The sequence below is a fragment of the Paroedura picta genome, chromosome 2, assembly GCF_049243985.1.
Source record: "Paroedura picta isolate Pp20150507F chromosome 2, Ppicta_v3.0, whole genome shotgun sequence".
NCBI lineage: Eukaryota > Metazoa > Chordata > Lepidosauria > Squamata > Gekkonidae > Paroedura > Paroedura picta.
Window position 1 is genome coordinate 147,451,028 of NC_135370.1, and position 17,758 is coordinate 147,468,785.

At 44.9% G+C, this 17,758-nt stretch overlaps 1 protein-coding gene across 1 annotated transcript; it reads right to left on the bottom strand.

The window, feature by feature from the left end:
• Positions 1-8,931: 8,931 nt before the first annotated feature.
• CLEC14A (C-type lectin domain containing 14A) lies at positions 8,932-14,367 on the bottom strand. Its single transcript, XM_077323161.1, has one exon. The coding sequence runs from the start codon at positions 14,272-14,274 to the stop codon at positions 12,940-12,942; it is 1,335 nt and encodes a 444-aa protein (XP_077179276.1). The 5' UTR covers positions 14,275-14,367; the 3' UTR covers positions 8,932-12,939.
• Positions 14,368-17,758: the final 3,391 nt, after the last annotated feature.

Genomic DNA, 17,758 nt, shown 5'->3' on the forward strand with positions numbered 1-17,758 from the left:
ATTTACATGTGTCCGTTGGTTGTTTTTGCTGTTGTTGTTAGATTTATAGACTACCCCTCTCCACAAGTGGGATTGAGGTGGTTTACAAAATAGTTAAAACATTTATAATCAAAATTTAAAACACCCTACAATTAAAATCCCCAACCCAACTCCACCCTGTCCCAACCATTTTCCATCTGGTCTACAGACTGGCTATAGATGTCCAGCCAAGAAGAAAGAGGTGGGGAGGACATAGAGAGGAGAGGCAGGAGGGTCACACAATGTTAAGCTGTCTCGCCTCAGCCATAGGCTTGGCAGAAGAGTTCTGTCTTAAAGGCCATGAGGAACTGCAATAGTTAATGCATCAGTTAAGTCTTGAGAGAAATACATCTTACAATGAGCCAAAGCTCAGAAGCATAGTATGGAAATGCAGCCTCAAGCCCCTGGCAGCAGCAGTGCGGACCCCAGATTTCACAAGTGGGCCAGGTCTCAGCAGACTGGCAGGGTAAGAAAGATCCAATTAGTAAACCAGAACACAAGAAGCTGACTCAGCCAGCAAGGCTCACAGGGAAAGACCAGTTTCAGGCATATGTAACGAATAGGGGGGAAGCTGAAATAGGCAAAGGGGACAGCAAATGAGAAGGCAGGGCAGAGGAGGGAGGTATTGGGTTAGGGAACTTGGGTATAAAGAAGGCTCTGGAGCTCAAGCTGGGTGAGGGGAATTGATAGGAGAGCTGTGATTGTAATGGGAACTCTACCCAGGAGGCAGAGGTTTCCTAAGACTTGTAGGAGAGTCCTATTCTGAGGCTTGAAGGAGCATCACAGCAAGAGTCGTGGAATGGTGGGAGGCAGCATTCAGCTGAGTGCATCCCCATGTCATGGCACTAGTCATGAGAGGACCTTTGCTTGTTTTGCTTGTTTTGCAGACTCCCACTTGTAAAAAGTTGAAATGCATATGGCTATTGAATCAAAGAAATCTAGTATACACTGGTCAATCCTCATGCATCCAATCCTCTAGTAAGCACTACAGTGCTGGGATTTCAGGTGTTTAAAAAAATCCAATAACTCATGTTTTAGTGAATCGAGCCATTTTCCTTAATGCATGATGTCTATGATCTATAAACAAGTACTCAGCGTGAAAATGTAAAGCTTCTGGCATATTATATACACTAGATAAATTATAAACACAATAGAAGATACCATTCCCAAATTATATTAGCTATTCCATTCATGTTGATGGATCTGAACACAGGTTTATAAATTCCTTTTTGAAGAAATTTAAATCTGATTCCCCTTCTGTCTTATCTTCTGCATACAGGACGCTTTTATCTAGATTCTAGGAAGAAAGACAGCTAATATTTCATAACTGTCATGAAGTACAGGAATATTATGAAATATTGACATTTTGGACTGCATAGGCTGTACACCTGTCTGAGCCATCTAAGCAAGTTGTTCCATTTCATTTAAGATGATCAATTTCTAATTCATTTAATTGTAGGGCCCATTTAATAAAAATGTAAATAATTTATCATATTTCTTAAAATATTAAAGTTAGGGAAAACCCTCACCCTATTAGCAAAAGGATGTGTTTTGTATCAAAGACAACTCAGGGAGAGGGTAGGAGTCAATGAGGGAGGAGCTGAGTGGCAGTGTACTTACTTTATATGCACAAGGTCACCCTGGCACATCTAGTTACAAGGATCAAGTAATAAGTGTCCGTGACAATTTTGGTGCATTGGCCAAGAACCAAAGAAGTCGAGTTGATTGGCATCCTTGGTGAGTCTTCTGGGTCAATGGGACTTCATGGCTTGGGAGCCCTAGGGACAACTTGTCCCTGCCTCGAGCCCCTCGGCTCATTCTACTCGACACGGAGCTCGGTTCCTGAACCTGAAAGCAATAACCAGCATTGGCGACAGTGGACCATCCGACAACAGAGGGTAGCCGAGGTTCGCTGAGAGAAAGGCATTCTGCTCCAGGGTGAATAGACTTGGTCAAATAAAAACACATAGCTACATTATGGGTAGCAAGTCCAGTAAGATTTCACGGGAGAAGTCTCCAGTGATCCTTACAAAGACCACTGTGCCTGGACAAAACAAGAAGGGGGGAACTGTTAAGTAAATGGGGAAAATATACTATTTCAAGTCAAACTAAGGAACAGATGGTTCAATTTTGGGTACAAAAGTGGCTGCCACTTTCCCTGCCTGATGGCCATAAATGGCCACCAGAAGGAACTAAAAATAAGGCTGTAATAAAAGATTTATTGTTTTATTGGTTTAATCAAGCTGAATATTGAATATGCATGAACATGGTAGTCTTTTATAAATAATGAACGGTGACTAACAGGGAAAAGCACAATGCAAATGGTGCAGCAAAATGATAAAAAGGAAAAGGAGAAATAAGAGATGTGGTATATAGAAATTATGTGATAGATAAATGGGGAGGGAAGAAAAATGAAGGGAACAGTGGTGAAATGCAGGAAACACAGTTGCCAGTATTACAGGCTCCACTAAGAGAAGTGGCAATGGCCCCAATAATGTGGGTTATGTTAAGGTCCCCTTAAGAGGTGCTGCATCATGAGAAAGGCAGGGTTAGAGGAGTCACAAATTGGGATCAAGATTGCAGGGAGAAATATCAACAACCTCAGGTATGCAGATGATACCACTCTAATAGCAGAAAGCGAAGAGGAACTAAAGAGCCTCTTGATGCGAGTGAAGGAGGAGAGTGCAAAAGTTGGCTTGAAACTCAACATCAAGAAAACGAAGATCATGGCATCCGGCCCTCTCAATTCCTGCAAATAGATGGGGAAGAAATGGAGGTAGTGACAGATTTTATTTTTTATTTTATTTTCCTGGGCTCCAAGATTACTGCAGATGGGGACTGCAGCAAAGAAATTAAAAGACACTTGCTCCTGGGGAGGAAAGCTATAGGAAATCTAGACAGCATCCTAAAAAACAAAGGCATCACCCTGCCAAAAAAGGGCATCTAGTCAAGGCTATGGTCTTCCCAGTTGCAATGTATAGCTGTGAAAGTCGGACCATAAGGAAGGCCGAGCGTCAAAGAATTGAGGCTTTTGAACTCTGGTGCTGGAGAAGACTCTTGCGTGTCCCTTGGACTGCAAGGCGAACAAACCGGTCAGTCCTAGAGGAGATCAGCCCTGCCTGCTCCTTAGAAGGCCAGATCCTGAAGATGAAACTCAAATACTTTGGCCACCTCATGAGAAGGAAGGATTCCCCGGAGAAGAGCCTAATGCTGGGAGCGATGAAGCTCAAAAGAAGAAGGGCACGACAGAGAATGAGGTGGATGGATGGAGTCACTGAAGCAGTCGGTGCAAATTTAAATGGACTCCGGGGAATGGTAGAAGACAGGAAGGCCTGGAGAATCATCGTCCATCGTCCATCGTCGATGTGTCGGACACGACTTCGCACCTAACAACAACAACAACAACAGGTGCTGATATCAGGGAAGCCCAGAGAACATTCCCCAAAGGTTCAGGAAGACCCGGAGGGGGCTGCTGATAAACTCAATAGTCTCCTAGGACCTTCCTTCTTCACACCCATGGAGCTGCAGCATAGTTGCAGGCAACTCCTGGGGATGAAGCAACCAGAGGAGCCACCATAGTGCTTGGCAACAATGGATAAAGGAGGGCAGCGACTGTATTGCAGATCAGGCAAACACACACATCCCCCTCACCACACCAGCCAATTGAAACGTACAAACCCCGGCAGGAAGGGAGCAATGCAGAGATTATTAAAGGAATTTGACTAAGTGTCCCTCGATAAGTAAACATGTAAAAAGCGTTTGGGCTATCTCAAGGGAAAGAGGAATCCCTCACTGATTTTTTTTTCCGAGTTTCTTAAGAAGGGTATAAGACAATATGCCACCCTGGATCCCAAAATAAAAGAGGCAAAATCTCTTCTAAATTAATTGGTTGCTTGCAACTGGAAAATTTGGATCTTGTAATTTCACCTATAACACTCTAATTTTTCCAATAAGTAATATATAAATGTTAGAGGTACTGTTAAGTAAACAATGTTTGGCCTAATTATTTTGACTGTGACTGTGTTAATAAATATTAGTAATTATGCTCTCTAGTAAATTTGGGCTTAGACATTTAAATTGTTCATAGAGCTGTGTAAAATTTTAAATATTGAGTATATTTTATGAGAAAATCTAATTCTTTTAAATTCATAAGTAACAGTTGTAATCAGCCAAAACTATTAGTAGAAACTAATAACATTTTTGATATTAAACAAAGGGGAGGCTGAAGATCCCAGGGCATATTTGGGAGTCTTATTAAAGCTTCAGAAGTAAAGGGGGGGGGGTGTCTTGGTCAAGAACAACTTAATAACATTGTTTAGTTTGTAATTTAGTTTGTAGGGCAGGTTGGAAGGTATTAAGAAAGAATGATTAAGATATAAAAGGTACATGGATGACGAATCCTGATGAACATTGGCTCAAAGGTTTGTAATGCTAGAGACCAGACAGAGGGAAAATGGAAAGAGGTTTGTGGGAGTCAAGATGTGAATAGTGAGAGTTGGAGGCAAAGGAAAGATGGGTTATTGTATGCAGATAAGAAAGACTGAGAAGAGGAAGTCAAGGAAGGCCAGTGAGAGGAAGCAAAAATGGTTAGAATTAAACTAAAGGCAGATGCCCTGATTATAAGGAATAAATAATTTTACATGTCATTGAAGGGATGATTGGGATGATTGGGCTTGTTGCCAGGTATATAGGGGTTTGGGCTCACAAAATTTGGACAGGTAGAGCCTAATAATTTTACTTTATAATATTAAATATTAATCATTTCCGAAAGAAAATACCGGTTGGGTATGGACTGGTGTAAAATCTCAGAGCTATTACTAATAGATAAAGTCACTATACAGAGGTGCCAGATCCTTATACTCTTCTGAATCAATTAGACCCAAATCATCAATGGTACACGGTAATTGATCTCAAATCGGCTTTCTTTTCAGCCCATTACATCCTGAAAGCCGACCCCTCTTTTGCCTTTCAGTAGCCCCACTCAGAAACGGGCCAGGGCTTTCAGTGGAAGGTCTTGCCACAAGGCATATGTGAAAGTCCAGTCGTATGTGGTAAAATCTTGGAAGAAATTTCTGGACCTAGAATGGGTACAGGGCATCCTGATCCTGCTCAATCCAAGGACAAAAAGAGAACTAATAGGTCTGTTGGGCACAGCAAATTATTGGTCGCCAATGGATTTCTGGTTACCCTGAAATTACAGGACTATTAATAGAAAAATTAAAAACAAGCAGCACAGAAACCTTGGAATGGAGGAGGGGGAAGAGAAAACATCTGGGAAGGCTAAAACAAGCCTTGGTTCAGGCACCGGCCTTAAAACTAGTGGACACAAAAAAAGACTTGCACCTCTTTGTGCATGCTCATGATAAATTTATGGTAGTGGTTGTAACACAGGAAAAGGGAGGGGACAGACACCCAATCGCCTATTTCTCTAAAAGATTAGACCCAGACCCATTATGCACGGGGGTTTTAGCGCACATTCGGGGTGGAATGGCGGCGACTAAAATCACGGATAACGCACGGAGCCGGCTGCAACCGGCTGCAGCTTCGGTGCATGCCGCCGAAAAAGCCGCGTCAGTGAAACGCGGAAGAAAGCGCAGCTTCCGGGTGAGCGGGGCGCAACCAGAAGCGGCGCCCGGATCGGCGCGTGCATAATCGGTTACTCTGGGTTTTGCCGCCGTCGCGCCCCGCCCCGTGTATAACCGGTATGCGTCGCGTCTTCCCCCTCCGCGTTTTCCATGTGACCCGAAATCGCCGTTTCGGCGGCCGTGCATAATGGGCCCCAGTGGTGCAGGATTGGCCATAGTGCTTGAAAAAACAATGTGCTGCTGCAGTAGAGGCAGTCAAACAAACTAGGACATTAATCTGGGGAGGTAAAATTATTTTGTATTAACAACATCAGATCAAATCCCTCCTCTCAGGAGCTGCTAGCCAGTAGATGACTGACAGCAGACACCTACAAAGAGAGGCAATTCTGTTAGAGAGGCCTGACTAAATAATTAAACAGGATTCTAAAGTACCTCCTGGATTGGGATTATCAGGAGATAAGGTAAAACTCCTGGGAAAAGGTCATGAGTCATGAGAGGTGGTAAAGTTGCAGACAAAGGTTAGAGAGGATATGGAAGAGACTCCTATGGAGGGTGCAGTCAACCTCTTTGCTGATAGATCCTCCAGGGTGATAGAAGGGAAATGTCATAGTAGATATGCAGTAATAGAGGAAAGAGGAGAGGGGCTTATTACCGTCTTCTTGGTCTGCCCGATCAACAGAAATGTGGGCCCTAAAAAGAGCACTGGAACTGAGCAAAGATCAAAATATTAACATCTTTACTGATTCTAAATATGCCTGTGGAACTGTGCATACCTTAGGAAAACTGTGGTTAGAAAGAGGTCTCCTAACCTCAAGAGCAGGGGTAGTCAAACTGCGGCCCTCCAGATGTCCATGGACTACAATTCCCAGGAGCCCCTGCCAGCATTCGCTGGCAGGGGGCTCCTGGGAATTGTAGTCCATGGACATCTGGAGGGCCGCAGTTTGACTACCCCTGCTCAAGAGGAAAAGAATTGGCACATGAAAAACTTGTTCATGAAGTCCTGGATGCCTTACAGCTTCCAGCCCAGGTGGCTGTTATACACATCCCAGGATACCAGAAAGGGACATACAATGGAAGCTAAATCTTCTAAAGGGACATACAATGGAAGCTCATCTGCCAGGCAGATGAGGCAGCCTGTCAAAAAATTAATAAAGCAGGGAATAATTATTCCCCTGCAGGAAGAAAGTCATTAAGACCTTTTCAAAGTGTTCAGGTAGTTTTTATAGACTAGCCCCCTATAGAAAGTCTCAAGTATTGTTTAGTATGTATTAATCAACTTATTGGGTGGGTGGAAGCTTTTCCAGTGTTTAAAGCAACAGTTAGGAATGTTGTGGAAATTTTGATTTAGACAGAAGAAGTTATTTCTCCAATAAAATAATTGAAGAAACAATAAAAGCTCTAGGAATCAAACGGGCCCTACCCCCCCTCTATCACCCGCCTTCCAATGGACAAACTGAAAGAGAAAAATTAGTGCAGGAAAACAAACTACCTGGGTTCCAACTGATCCCAGCCAAAAACATGAAATAAAGGATGTATTTTTTCAGAGATATGTGCTGTCCCTGTCATCTCTTCTTGCAGAAAACCGGAAAAGAGGCCTAATGCATCAGACACCTCTGTTGGATGTGCAGGTTCATCCCCACCAACCAAGAGACTGGATTTTAGTCAAAAGGTGGAGAATTAGAAAGGCCATTGCAGGTCCTGCTAACCACTGAAACAGTTGTTTGTACCACTGAATGTGGATGTACCCATCACACACAAGTTAAGTGTTCTCCACCACCAAAAACCACAGACTGGAAAGTGAAATGGAACCTTGAAGAACCCTTAAAACTAACTTTATACAAAAACAACTGACTTCACACCCATGAGTGACATTTATGTCAAGCCATAGTGGATAACTGCTCAAGTGAATGACGACCCCTCCTGGCCAGAGGAGAAGAGGTGGCAAACCTTTGGTAATGGACTTAGTGAGTGTCTTGTTTGGTAGCCAGGAGGAGGGGAAGGAAATTTTTGTCCTTTTTTTATAAAGAACAGATAGGGAACATCTTTCAAGAAGAAAACCAACCAGATCTGGGAGTTTGGGGAAAGGTTGAAGTTACACATAGAGATCCAAGTAAGCATCAGAATCTCAAGGTAAAGTTTTATTTCATTAAGCAGAACAAGAAATGTTACGACACACACAGAATCATGTTGACTCCACAACTGAATATTATATTCAGGATAAAGAATAAAACTGCATAAGTAGATAAAAGAAAAAGGGGGGAGTTGTTAGATAAATTCTAGGTTATACAGTTTTAAAATAAATAACAGAGACTAAGTTTTACAGCTTAAAGTAAACAACAGACAATGAACACTTCCTGGCACAGGAGACAAGAAAGTTACCTATTAGTTTGCTAGCTCAAACCAGAAGCTAGCCTTTAGCTTAAGAGCCTCTTGTGGCGCAGAGTGGTAAGGCAGCAGACATGCAGTCTGAAAGCTCTGCCCATGAAGTTGGGAGTTCAATCCCAGCAGCCAGCTCAAGGTTGACTCAGCCTTCCCCTTCTGAGGTTGGTAAAATGAGTACCCAGCTAACCACCCCGTATTGAGTCTGCCATGAAAACGCTGGAGGGCGTCACCCCAAGGGTCAGACATGACTCTGTGCTTGCACAGGGGATACCTTTACCTTTTACCTTTAGCCTTTAGCTTAGGAAAAAATCACTGACTTAGAGAAATGCAAGTTTAACTAAAAATCGCTGAAGCAGCTTAAAAAAGGGTCATCCTGGATGATTAAGTATGGCAAAGGGAGGGGTGACATCATTTCAGGGAAATGAGGGGCTATCGGGGAGACGTAAATTTAGGATTGTAACGGGATAGGTTAAAGACTGTGAATCCATGGGTCAATCAACCAATGAGGCAGTACTAGACAGGGCAGGGCTGTCTTAATATTGAGCTGTGATGCGACACAGACTTCTGTTGATCTGTTGATCTCTGTACTACTCTTCCTCCAATATGGTGAACAATGTACATGGCTGCCCCCTCCTCCATTTTATCTCCACAACAATCTTATGAGTTTTGTTAGGCTGAAAGCGAGAGATCACACGGTAAGCCTTATGGCTGAATGGGTCTAGGGCAGAGTCTGCACTTACTTTGTTTATTCCATTGTCAATCCTGTTGAATTCAGATCGCTTTGAACTCGGGTCTTCCTCTTTCCCCCCCCCCACCTCCCCATTGAAACAGGAAAGTGTTCTGCACGTGGTTAGGGTAGTTCAGAAGGGAGGGGAGCCAAGCCTCTTACTTTCTTTTCTTGAAGGGGGAGAGGAGCCAAGCAGGGAGCCTCTTTATTTTCTTGGGGGGGGGGGTGGGCAGAGAGGATCAAAGAAGGCAGAGAAGGGAGAAAAAATCCAGGACCGACAGAAGTTGAGATAAATTAGGAGCTTCTCCTTTAAGGCAAGCTTGTCACATGACCAGGTGTGGCCTATCAGAGGTTCTCTATCACGGAGCTTTCTTTCCCAATCCGGATTTGAAAAATGTTGAATGTTAAAAGCACTCTAAGATATCGCACAATAAAGGTAGGGTCACTCCGGATCAATCCTTCATGCTGCAGAAGGAAAATTTAAATCGCCCCAAATCCAAACAGAAATTGCATTCTGTATAGATGGCAGGGACTGAATCAACCTGGGGTTGGAATAAAAGCTCCATGCAGTTTACACCCAGGAGAGGATCCAGAAGGAGGTTAGTGACGGCAGGGAGAAGGAGGGGAAATATGGACACACATATATTTATTTACAAAATGTGTATCCTGCTTTTCTGCCCTCATGAAGCTGCCTTCTACTGAACCAAAACCCTGTTCATCAGGATCATTATTGTTTACTTAAACTGGCAGTGGAAACTCTCCAGGGTCTGAGGCAAAGGTCTTTCACATCACCCACCACCTGATCCTTTTAGCTGGAGATGACAGGAAATGATCCTGGAAGCTTCTAGCATGCCATGAAGATGCTCTGTCTCTGAACCACTGCCTCTCCCTACCTCCTACTTGACTCCTGTGGGAAGTGGGTTATTAAGCTACTCTCCTTGAGTGTAAACACACTGAGGAGCAGGAGGGCACTCCGAAAGGCAAACTGTATCTAAACAGCAGATCCATAATAAATGTTTCAGAATTATATTTAGCATAATATATCCTTGTGCATAAATCTTAGGCAAACCTATTTAACAATTATGACCCAATTCATCTGTCGCCTTCCAGTATTCTGTGGATATTTGATCAAAAATTAGCAGTAACATTTCAACTGACAACTGTAACATTAGTCATTTCTAGATTAAAAAAAAAACACCAAGAGGAAATAAAATAAAGTAGGTGCCCTTTACCCATACAAAGGGTAAATGCTATCTTTTGTTTTCCTTCCAGAGATAAGCCAACTGAAAATTGGTACTGTTCTTTAAGTTAGAATTGCTCAGCAGCAATCAGAAGCTGGTTTAGTTGAATAAAATCAGGATTTCATCTATCCTGGGGGCTAATACCAATATGTACAATCCCTCTTGTAATCCGTAACATAAAAATACAGCTTCTATTTTAAATATATAACTTTTCAGCTTTGTATTGCTGATTATTTTCAACCCCAGAGGGATAATCAAGTTAGCACATTACATCCAAAACAACAAAAAAATCTTGTAGTGTGTTAAACTAACATATTTATTGTGTTGTATTGTGAGTCAGAGTCCAATTCACCAGCTGACTGAAGTGTTACATTTAGTTGGCAGGGATACGTATAAAAAGGGCCCAAATAATGGAACAGAAAACAGGAGGGGCAATGCTTACAGGGAGGTACAGCAGCATTCTAAGATAAAAGTGTATTATATTGCAGAGATGAAAACAAGATCCAGTCAAAAGAACTGACAATCTGATTAGAATGGGTTCCCATCTGTCCATGAAGTGGCAAATTAAGATGATTAGTGTACATAAACCTATCAAAAGTGGCAATTACTTTCTGTACAGAACAAGAAGCTCCCAGTTCTACTGAGCCCACACATCTGACAGTGTGAAAATAAAACAGGAGTCTAGTATCACCCAAAATAGGCTTGCATTACTAGGGTTGCCTGATTTGTATTGGAAAATACCTAGAAACTTGGGGGCAGAGCCTGAGGAAGTTAGGGTACGGGAAGGGACCTCATCAGAGTATAATGCCATAGAGTCTCGCCTCTAAAACAACTATTTTCTTCAGGGGAACTAATCTTTATTCACTGGGGTTCAGTCACAATCACAGATTTCCCAACCCCACCTGGAAGCTGGAAACCCTATTCAGAACTCAGAGCTCACTTCATCAGATTAAAATGCATGTTGCCATAAATTTTGTTAATGTGCCACTGACGCCTTGTTTTGTTTTGCTTGTAAAGACTAACCAAATTGCCTATCTGGAACGAGAGTGTTCACTGCAGAAAACAATTCTTCCTTAGTAGTTTATGTAGACCATTCATCATCAGCAGATGGCCACTCAGAGTGCATTGCACCTGTGACCTGGAATGTAATGCAACACCCCCTTAGCATGTGATCCCCGGCACTTTTGGCCTCTCTTTGCCATAATGTCACCAAATCCTTCTTCTATTTGTACTCTTATGTGTACCAACTTATGCATACACACACTCCCATACAATGAGAACATTCATGGGGGGGGAGCAAACCCCATCCTTCTCCCCAGCCTCATTTCCTTTCCTACTGAGCTGTTTCTTCCCCTTGCCTTTCCACCCAATCCTCCACTTCCCCTCCTCTCTCCTGAACCTATGCCACTGCCCATTTTCCACCCATGACCATTCCTTACTTTCATGAAACTTCTTTTGTGTGATAAACCAGAATTTTTTCAGTTGTACTATTTCATATATGATATATCAATTTAATGTAACCCTGCATCTAATGAAACAGGTCCTAGCTCATAGAAGCTTATGCTACAATAAATGTGCTAATCTTTAAGGTACCTGTCCGTCTCTCCATAAATGTTATCTGTACATTTACAGTTTCTAGAAGCATAGCTTTCTGTATAATATTAATTACAATGGAGAAAATACTTTGCATAGTTATAGTTACTTAATGCTGGTGTGGGAGGGGGGAGCTACAGCACAGGTTTTCCCATGCAGTGCCAAGGCTTCTCACTGGCAGTGCAGGAAACAGCTGTCATTCCTAAAGTAGTCAGGCCACCAAGGTAGCACAGTCACCCATTCTTACACTGTATCCTTAAAGGCAGCCCAGCACAAATTTTAGACCCAGTGATTTTATTGACAAAGTTGTGCCTAATTGTGTCCAGGATTGAGGCCGTCTCCTGGCCCATCTGTGTACACTGATATGTCATGCAACAGCATTTAGGATTGTATCCTAATATAAAAATAATGGTATTCAACAACTTTTAATGGCAGACAGCTCAGGACTCTTGGGGTCACAACCTAGCATTATGAATATTCATAATTTTGAAACTCAGAAACAAAATTAAACTGGGACACTAATTTGTACAGACTGAAGTCAACTGACAATCCATTTTTGGCTTACTTGTGGTCACCGCTGGTTATCTCAGTGGAACTGACTTCCAGTTTTATCAAGCACAGCAACCTTACAACCTGATCTTCAGTTCTGCAAAGTGACTAGAAAGACTTCAGCCTTAGTTGTTTAGGTATATGCCTAGATATCATCTTCTTACATGACCAGTTAATTACTGATTCATATTCAAAGTACAATTATGACAGCAATCCATAGGCTAAGTGTACAAGGCCCACATGAGCAGGCAAAAAGAAAGAACAAACAACATGTATTTCACCCCTTGTTCAACTTTATGTTCAATAATATTTAGGCCATATACATGACATGAAGGGGGGGGGTTGCTCCAGTGTCATCATTTCTCCCTTAATTAAAACAATGCTATACACAAGAAAAGCTGTCAGGTGAAAATCTCAAAACATGTGAACACTACAAGGCTAAAATGTCTTTTCATGTATGGCCTTGTACTGTCATATTCTTTGATACTCTGAAATAAAGGTCATTCCTGCAACAGAGGGGCCATCTGGCGACCCATGTGGAAAACAGATGCTAATGGCTTTGAGATTTTTACAAGGGTTTTGTTTTTTTAAGTTAGAAAGTCAGTCAAATTCTGAATGTTAGTGAACTTGGTTCCATTTGTCATTATTCACACAAGGAATCCAAAAAAAAATGTCAAAAAAGAGGGCCTTTTCCTTGGCCAAATGTACTGGTGAAAAAGGAGAACGGGCCTCTGAGTTGCAGGGCTGCCTACTGCAGAAACAAATCTTCTGGCTCTGCTTGGGTATCCCCTAGAAATGGCCATGCATCTTGAGCCGCAGCCGAAGCAGGCGTCTGTAAAGAGCCTCAGTCCCCTTGGGGCTGTTCCAATCCCACTTTCCCAGCCCCTGGTTCTGGATCCCCCTGAGAAGCCTCCGTAGACTCTGCCTTGCTGGGGCCCAGGGAATGTTCGGAACTGGTGCGGGTGGCCGAGGCTTCCGGGTCCCCCTCGGGTGCTGCGGCGGGAGGCAGCTCCTTGCCGGCCTGCGCTCCCTTGGAGGCGCAAGCCTTGAAGCAGGACTTGAAGACCTGCAGCGAGGCCATCACCAAGATCACCAGCAGCACCACGGCCAGCGTGATGAGGATGAAGACGTAGTTGGAGGACCCCGGGCCCTCCAAAGGCGCCTCGGCTTCAGGGGCGCTGCCGTTGGTGCCAGCGGGAGGAAAGGGCGCCACGGAGCTGTTCTGGCGGCCCAGGCTGGCGTTGCTGGAAGGCGCGGGAGAGAGCGGGCTCGAGGTCCCTGCCGCCAGTTCCGTTCCGGCCGGTAGGCAGGATCTCTCGTCGGCCGCCAGCTGGAAGCCCCAGGGGCAGGCACAGAGGAAGGCGCCTTGGGCGCCGAGGCAGGCGGCTGCTTCCACGCACCGCTGCTGGCTCGGGCTCCAGTAGCCGCCGAGGCAGGAGCAGAGGCCGCGCCCCGCCCCTTCCCAGCGGTAGCCGTCGGGCGAGGCCTGGCAAGTGAGCCGCGCTTCTCGCGTGGGGCAGCGCAGCGTGAGCACAGTGCCCGGCGGGCTGAAAGCCAGGTCGGCGCTCTGCAGGCGGGAAGGCAGCGTGTAGCGCAGGCTCTGGGCGCCGGGCAGGGGCAAGGCGGGGCAGGTGCCCTCGTAGCGGTACTTGCAGATGTAGCCCGGGCTCGCCTTGGTGCACGAGCGCTCCTTCAGGCCCCACGGCGGCGAGCGGGGCTCCCCCGTCGTCACCTGCAGGCCGGCGCATTTCTCCGTGGTGCACGACATGCTCGGCTCCTTCACCCACGGCAGGGTCCCCGTGCTCTCGTTCGCCCCCGTCTCCTGAAGCGCGGCGGGAGCCCACGAGAAACCCCGGAGCGGCTGCTCCTGATAAGTGCACTGCGGAGGCTTCCGCGCCAGTCCCAGCCAAAACACCGACGGGCCGGGCCCGCTGACTGCCCGCCGCAGGAGCGCGAAGAGGGCCTGGATTTCGGCCTCTCCGCTTGCCGTGCTCAACGCTCCCCCGTACCCGGAGCAGGCCTCCCTGGCCCCGCTGAAGTTCCGGCTGGCCAAGTGGACGCTGTAGCAGGCCCCGGACCCGTGGCACCAAGTATGGTCGCTTGGGCGGGGCTCTCCAGCCAGGCCGGGCGCGGAGAAGGACCGCAGGACGACGAGAGACGCGAAAAGGAGCCCTCTCATCTTGCCTCCCAGGTCCACAATGGGACGGAAGCGGGCACTGGCCGGGCAGCTTGGCACGAAGGAACCACCTCTCCTCGCCAGGCAACTCCTTTTCCTCACAACTGTATCTTTATGGCTACAGCCTTCCCTTGCAGGCGGCGAAAGGAAATGGGTCGGGGTTAGGCTTGACCTTAACATCCTTGATTTGTTGAAAAGCCAGTGAAGGGAGGGGAGGGGGGAATTGCAGCTTTCCTTCTCTTTCCAGGAAATGAGTGGAGAAATGCCCACATATTCCAGACGTTAAAAGGCAGAGTGAGCCTTTAGGGCATTTCTGTACGTAAGGTTTTCATCCAGCTGGTAGTAGATGCCCTTCACGTGTGGAAGAAGAGTTGGTTCTTGTACCCCACTTTTCACTACCAGGAGTCTCAAAAAGGCTTACAAACACCTTTCCCTTTCCTCTCCCCTTCCTCTCCTCTCCCTGTGAGGTTGGTGGGGCTGAAAGAACTAAGAGACTGACCCAAATTCGTCAAGCTGGCTGGCTGCGTGTAGAGGAGCGGAGAATCAAACCCACTGTTCTTAACCACTATACCACACTGTAGCAACATCTTCAATGACAGGATTATTGGAATTTAGTGTCTCTGAATGTTTTAGTATAGTAACTGTCTATCTAAAACAAAAAATAAAATAATTGTTTAATGAAATTTAGTGGAGTGCAACAGAGGTAAAATTCCAATTAACCTACCATATACACACACTCCATCGTCTCTAAAGCTAATATGATGTAGCGGTTAGAGCAACACCTTCTCACGGGTCACTGTATCCCCCAGGCTGTATTCAAGAAGTGTCAACTTTTGTGATAACATTAGCATTGCCTGGCAGAAAGGCTTTACCTGTGGTTGAAAGACAAATGTGCTTTCTTGAAGGATTCCCTCTAGGAGCAGACTGACAGCAGCCTTTTGTTTTTCCAGATTGTTTATAAGGAAGTCTATCAGAAGAATAAAACTAGAGGCTTGCAGTCAAGAAATGTGCTTGTTGAAAATATTTCTATCCTGCCTTTTTAACTGTAGTTCTGGTTGGCTGATCGGCTCAGATCAATAGGTGAAATTCAGCACCAGCTATTTTCTGCTTCTTGGCTCCCGCTGCCCTCTTATAACACAGCCCAGTGTTCAGGAGTAAATCCGACTGTGTTTAATGAGGCTTTCTCCCGGATAAGTGTGAATAGGATTGATGACTAAAAGGCGACAGGTTGCAGTTCTGCAATGGCAGTAAAGATCACAAGCATAGTTTTTAGAATGAACAGTCCTGTGCCTCATGACTCCCTCCCTCCCTCCCTCCCTTGCTTCCAGCTGCCAGTATTTCAACCTCTCTGTCCAATGTGCAGTAATGCCCCTGTCCTTCCTCCTCTTTTCTTCACCTCCCTAGTTCTACCACCCCACTGTTCAGGCAACTGCCTACTGTATTCTCCAAGAGGACAAGTGCAGCAAAGAGGGTGTTGGAGGGTGTCTCATATTTAATTTTCTTTAGCCCTTTGTCATGTGTGGTATGTGCTGTCATACTGCTTTGGACCTTTGGCTACCGTATGAGTGAATGGCCTCCAAAACACCCTATTATTAACAGCCTTTTTCCGGTCTTGTAAACTGAAGATTGTGGCTTCCTTTTTTGAATCAATCCATCTCATGTTGGGTCTTCCTCTTTTGCTACTGACTTCAACTTGTCCTAGCTTTATTGTCTTATCACTGAGTCTTCTCATGATGAGAGTCCTATGGCACTATTCATTTATTATACATTTATTAGTTGAATTTATTTTTCTGTCCAGTCAGGACCACAATCATGGCTAGCAATTATAAGCAGAGTATTAAAACCAAGAGTAAACTACATTTATAAAAGTATAGGCCCAGCAATTAAAAACATAAGGGAGAAAGTCATTGAAGTCCAGACAAAAAAATGTCTACTGTCACCAGGCCTCATTACTTTGCCTGCCTTTTTCTTAGGTTCCTTTTCCTCAATTCCTTCTCTCAACCATCCTTCAGCATCCTTATATCTGAGCATTGTCCCTTCCAGATTACATGAGACCTTTCCAGACCTGACCCTTTGTAACCCCATCCAAACTGGCAGTTTTTATTTCCCTCACAGAAGTTGGACTACAAACTGTTTTGTTTTCTGAACATTCTGAGTCATTATTGAAGTCAGAGGTTTCATTACCACTACAATAAAGAGGTTTATTAAATACATACCAGTACTTGTTGCTTCTTTTCTTCACAAGTGAAATGGTGAATGAGAGTTTTATCACCTAAGTAAAATCTACTAGGTCAATAGTAGCATGAGGTCACTAACTGACCACTGCTAGGCAACTTTGGTTGATTTGGATTTTGAAGACATAGGCCAGGGTTTTCAAACATATGGCTAAGGGGCTGGAACTGGCTTGTCAGGGTGCTTATCTGGACCACGAACAATTGATGCGAGGGAGGGAAGGCAAGGGGGTGGGGGTGGGGGTGGGGGTGGCAAGCAACAGCAGAAGAAGAGCTGGGTTTTTATATCCTGCTTTTTACAAGAAGAAGAGGAAGAAGAAGAGTTGGTTCTTATATGCTGCTTTTCCCTACCTGAAGGAGGCTCAAAGCAGCTTACAGTCGCCTTCCCATTCCTCTCCCCACAACAGACACCCTGTGGGGGGGTGAGGCTGAGAGAGCCCTGATATCACTGCCCATAAAACTGTCAGAACAGTTTTATCAACATCGTGGGGAACCCAAGGTCACCCAGCTGGTTGCATGTGGGGGAGTGCAGAATCAAACCCGGCATGCCAGATTAGAAGTCCGCACTCCTAACCACTACACCAAACTGGCTCTCCAGTTTTTTACTACCCAAAGGAGTCACAGAGTGGCTTACAAAAACACTTTCCCTTCCTCTCCCCACAACAGACACTCTGTGAGGTAGGTGGGGCTAAGAGAACTGACTAGCCCAAGGTCACCAACTGAATGCATGTGAAGGAAGAGGAAATCAAACCCAGTCCTCGAGATTAGAGTCCACTGCTTTTTAACCATTATGCCATGCTGGCACACCTAGTGAAGTGTGTGTGGTTGAAGCTGTCAAGAAATAGAAAAAAATTGCTAGGGGACAGGACTATGAAGCTGTGGTAAAATAGTGTGGGAGGGAATAGCAGTGAAGATAAAGAGTGTGTTTTTCCCCTCCCACCTCTTCCTACCAAAACTCAGCAAGGATTGGTGAAGCCAATTATTTATATGGCTGGGTACCATTTATATGGCTGGGTACCACTGTCACCACTAGATGTTTGAATAGCAATGGAGCTGGGTAGCAGAATGAGTTTCTAGTTAGATGAGGGATGGTGACCCATCTTTAAGTCCCCAAGAAGGTGTAGGACTGGACTGGATAGCCCTTTGTGGTCTCTTCATACTCTGTGTCAGACATCCCTTCTCTGCCCATGAAGGAAAAGGGTTCCTGGAAAGACAAAAAGCACCTATTGGAGGTTTTGGAAACAGCCTCTCCATCA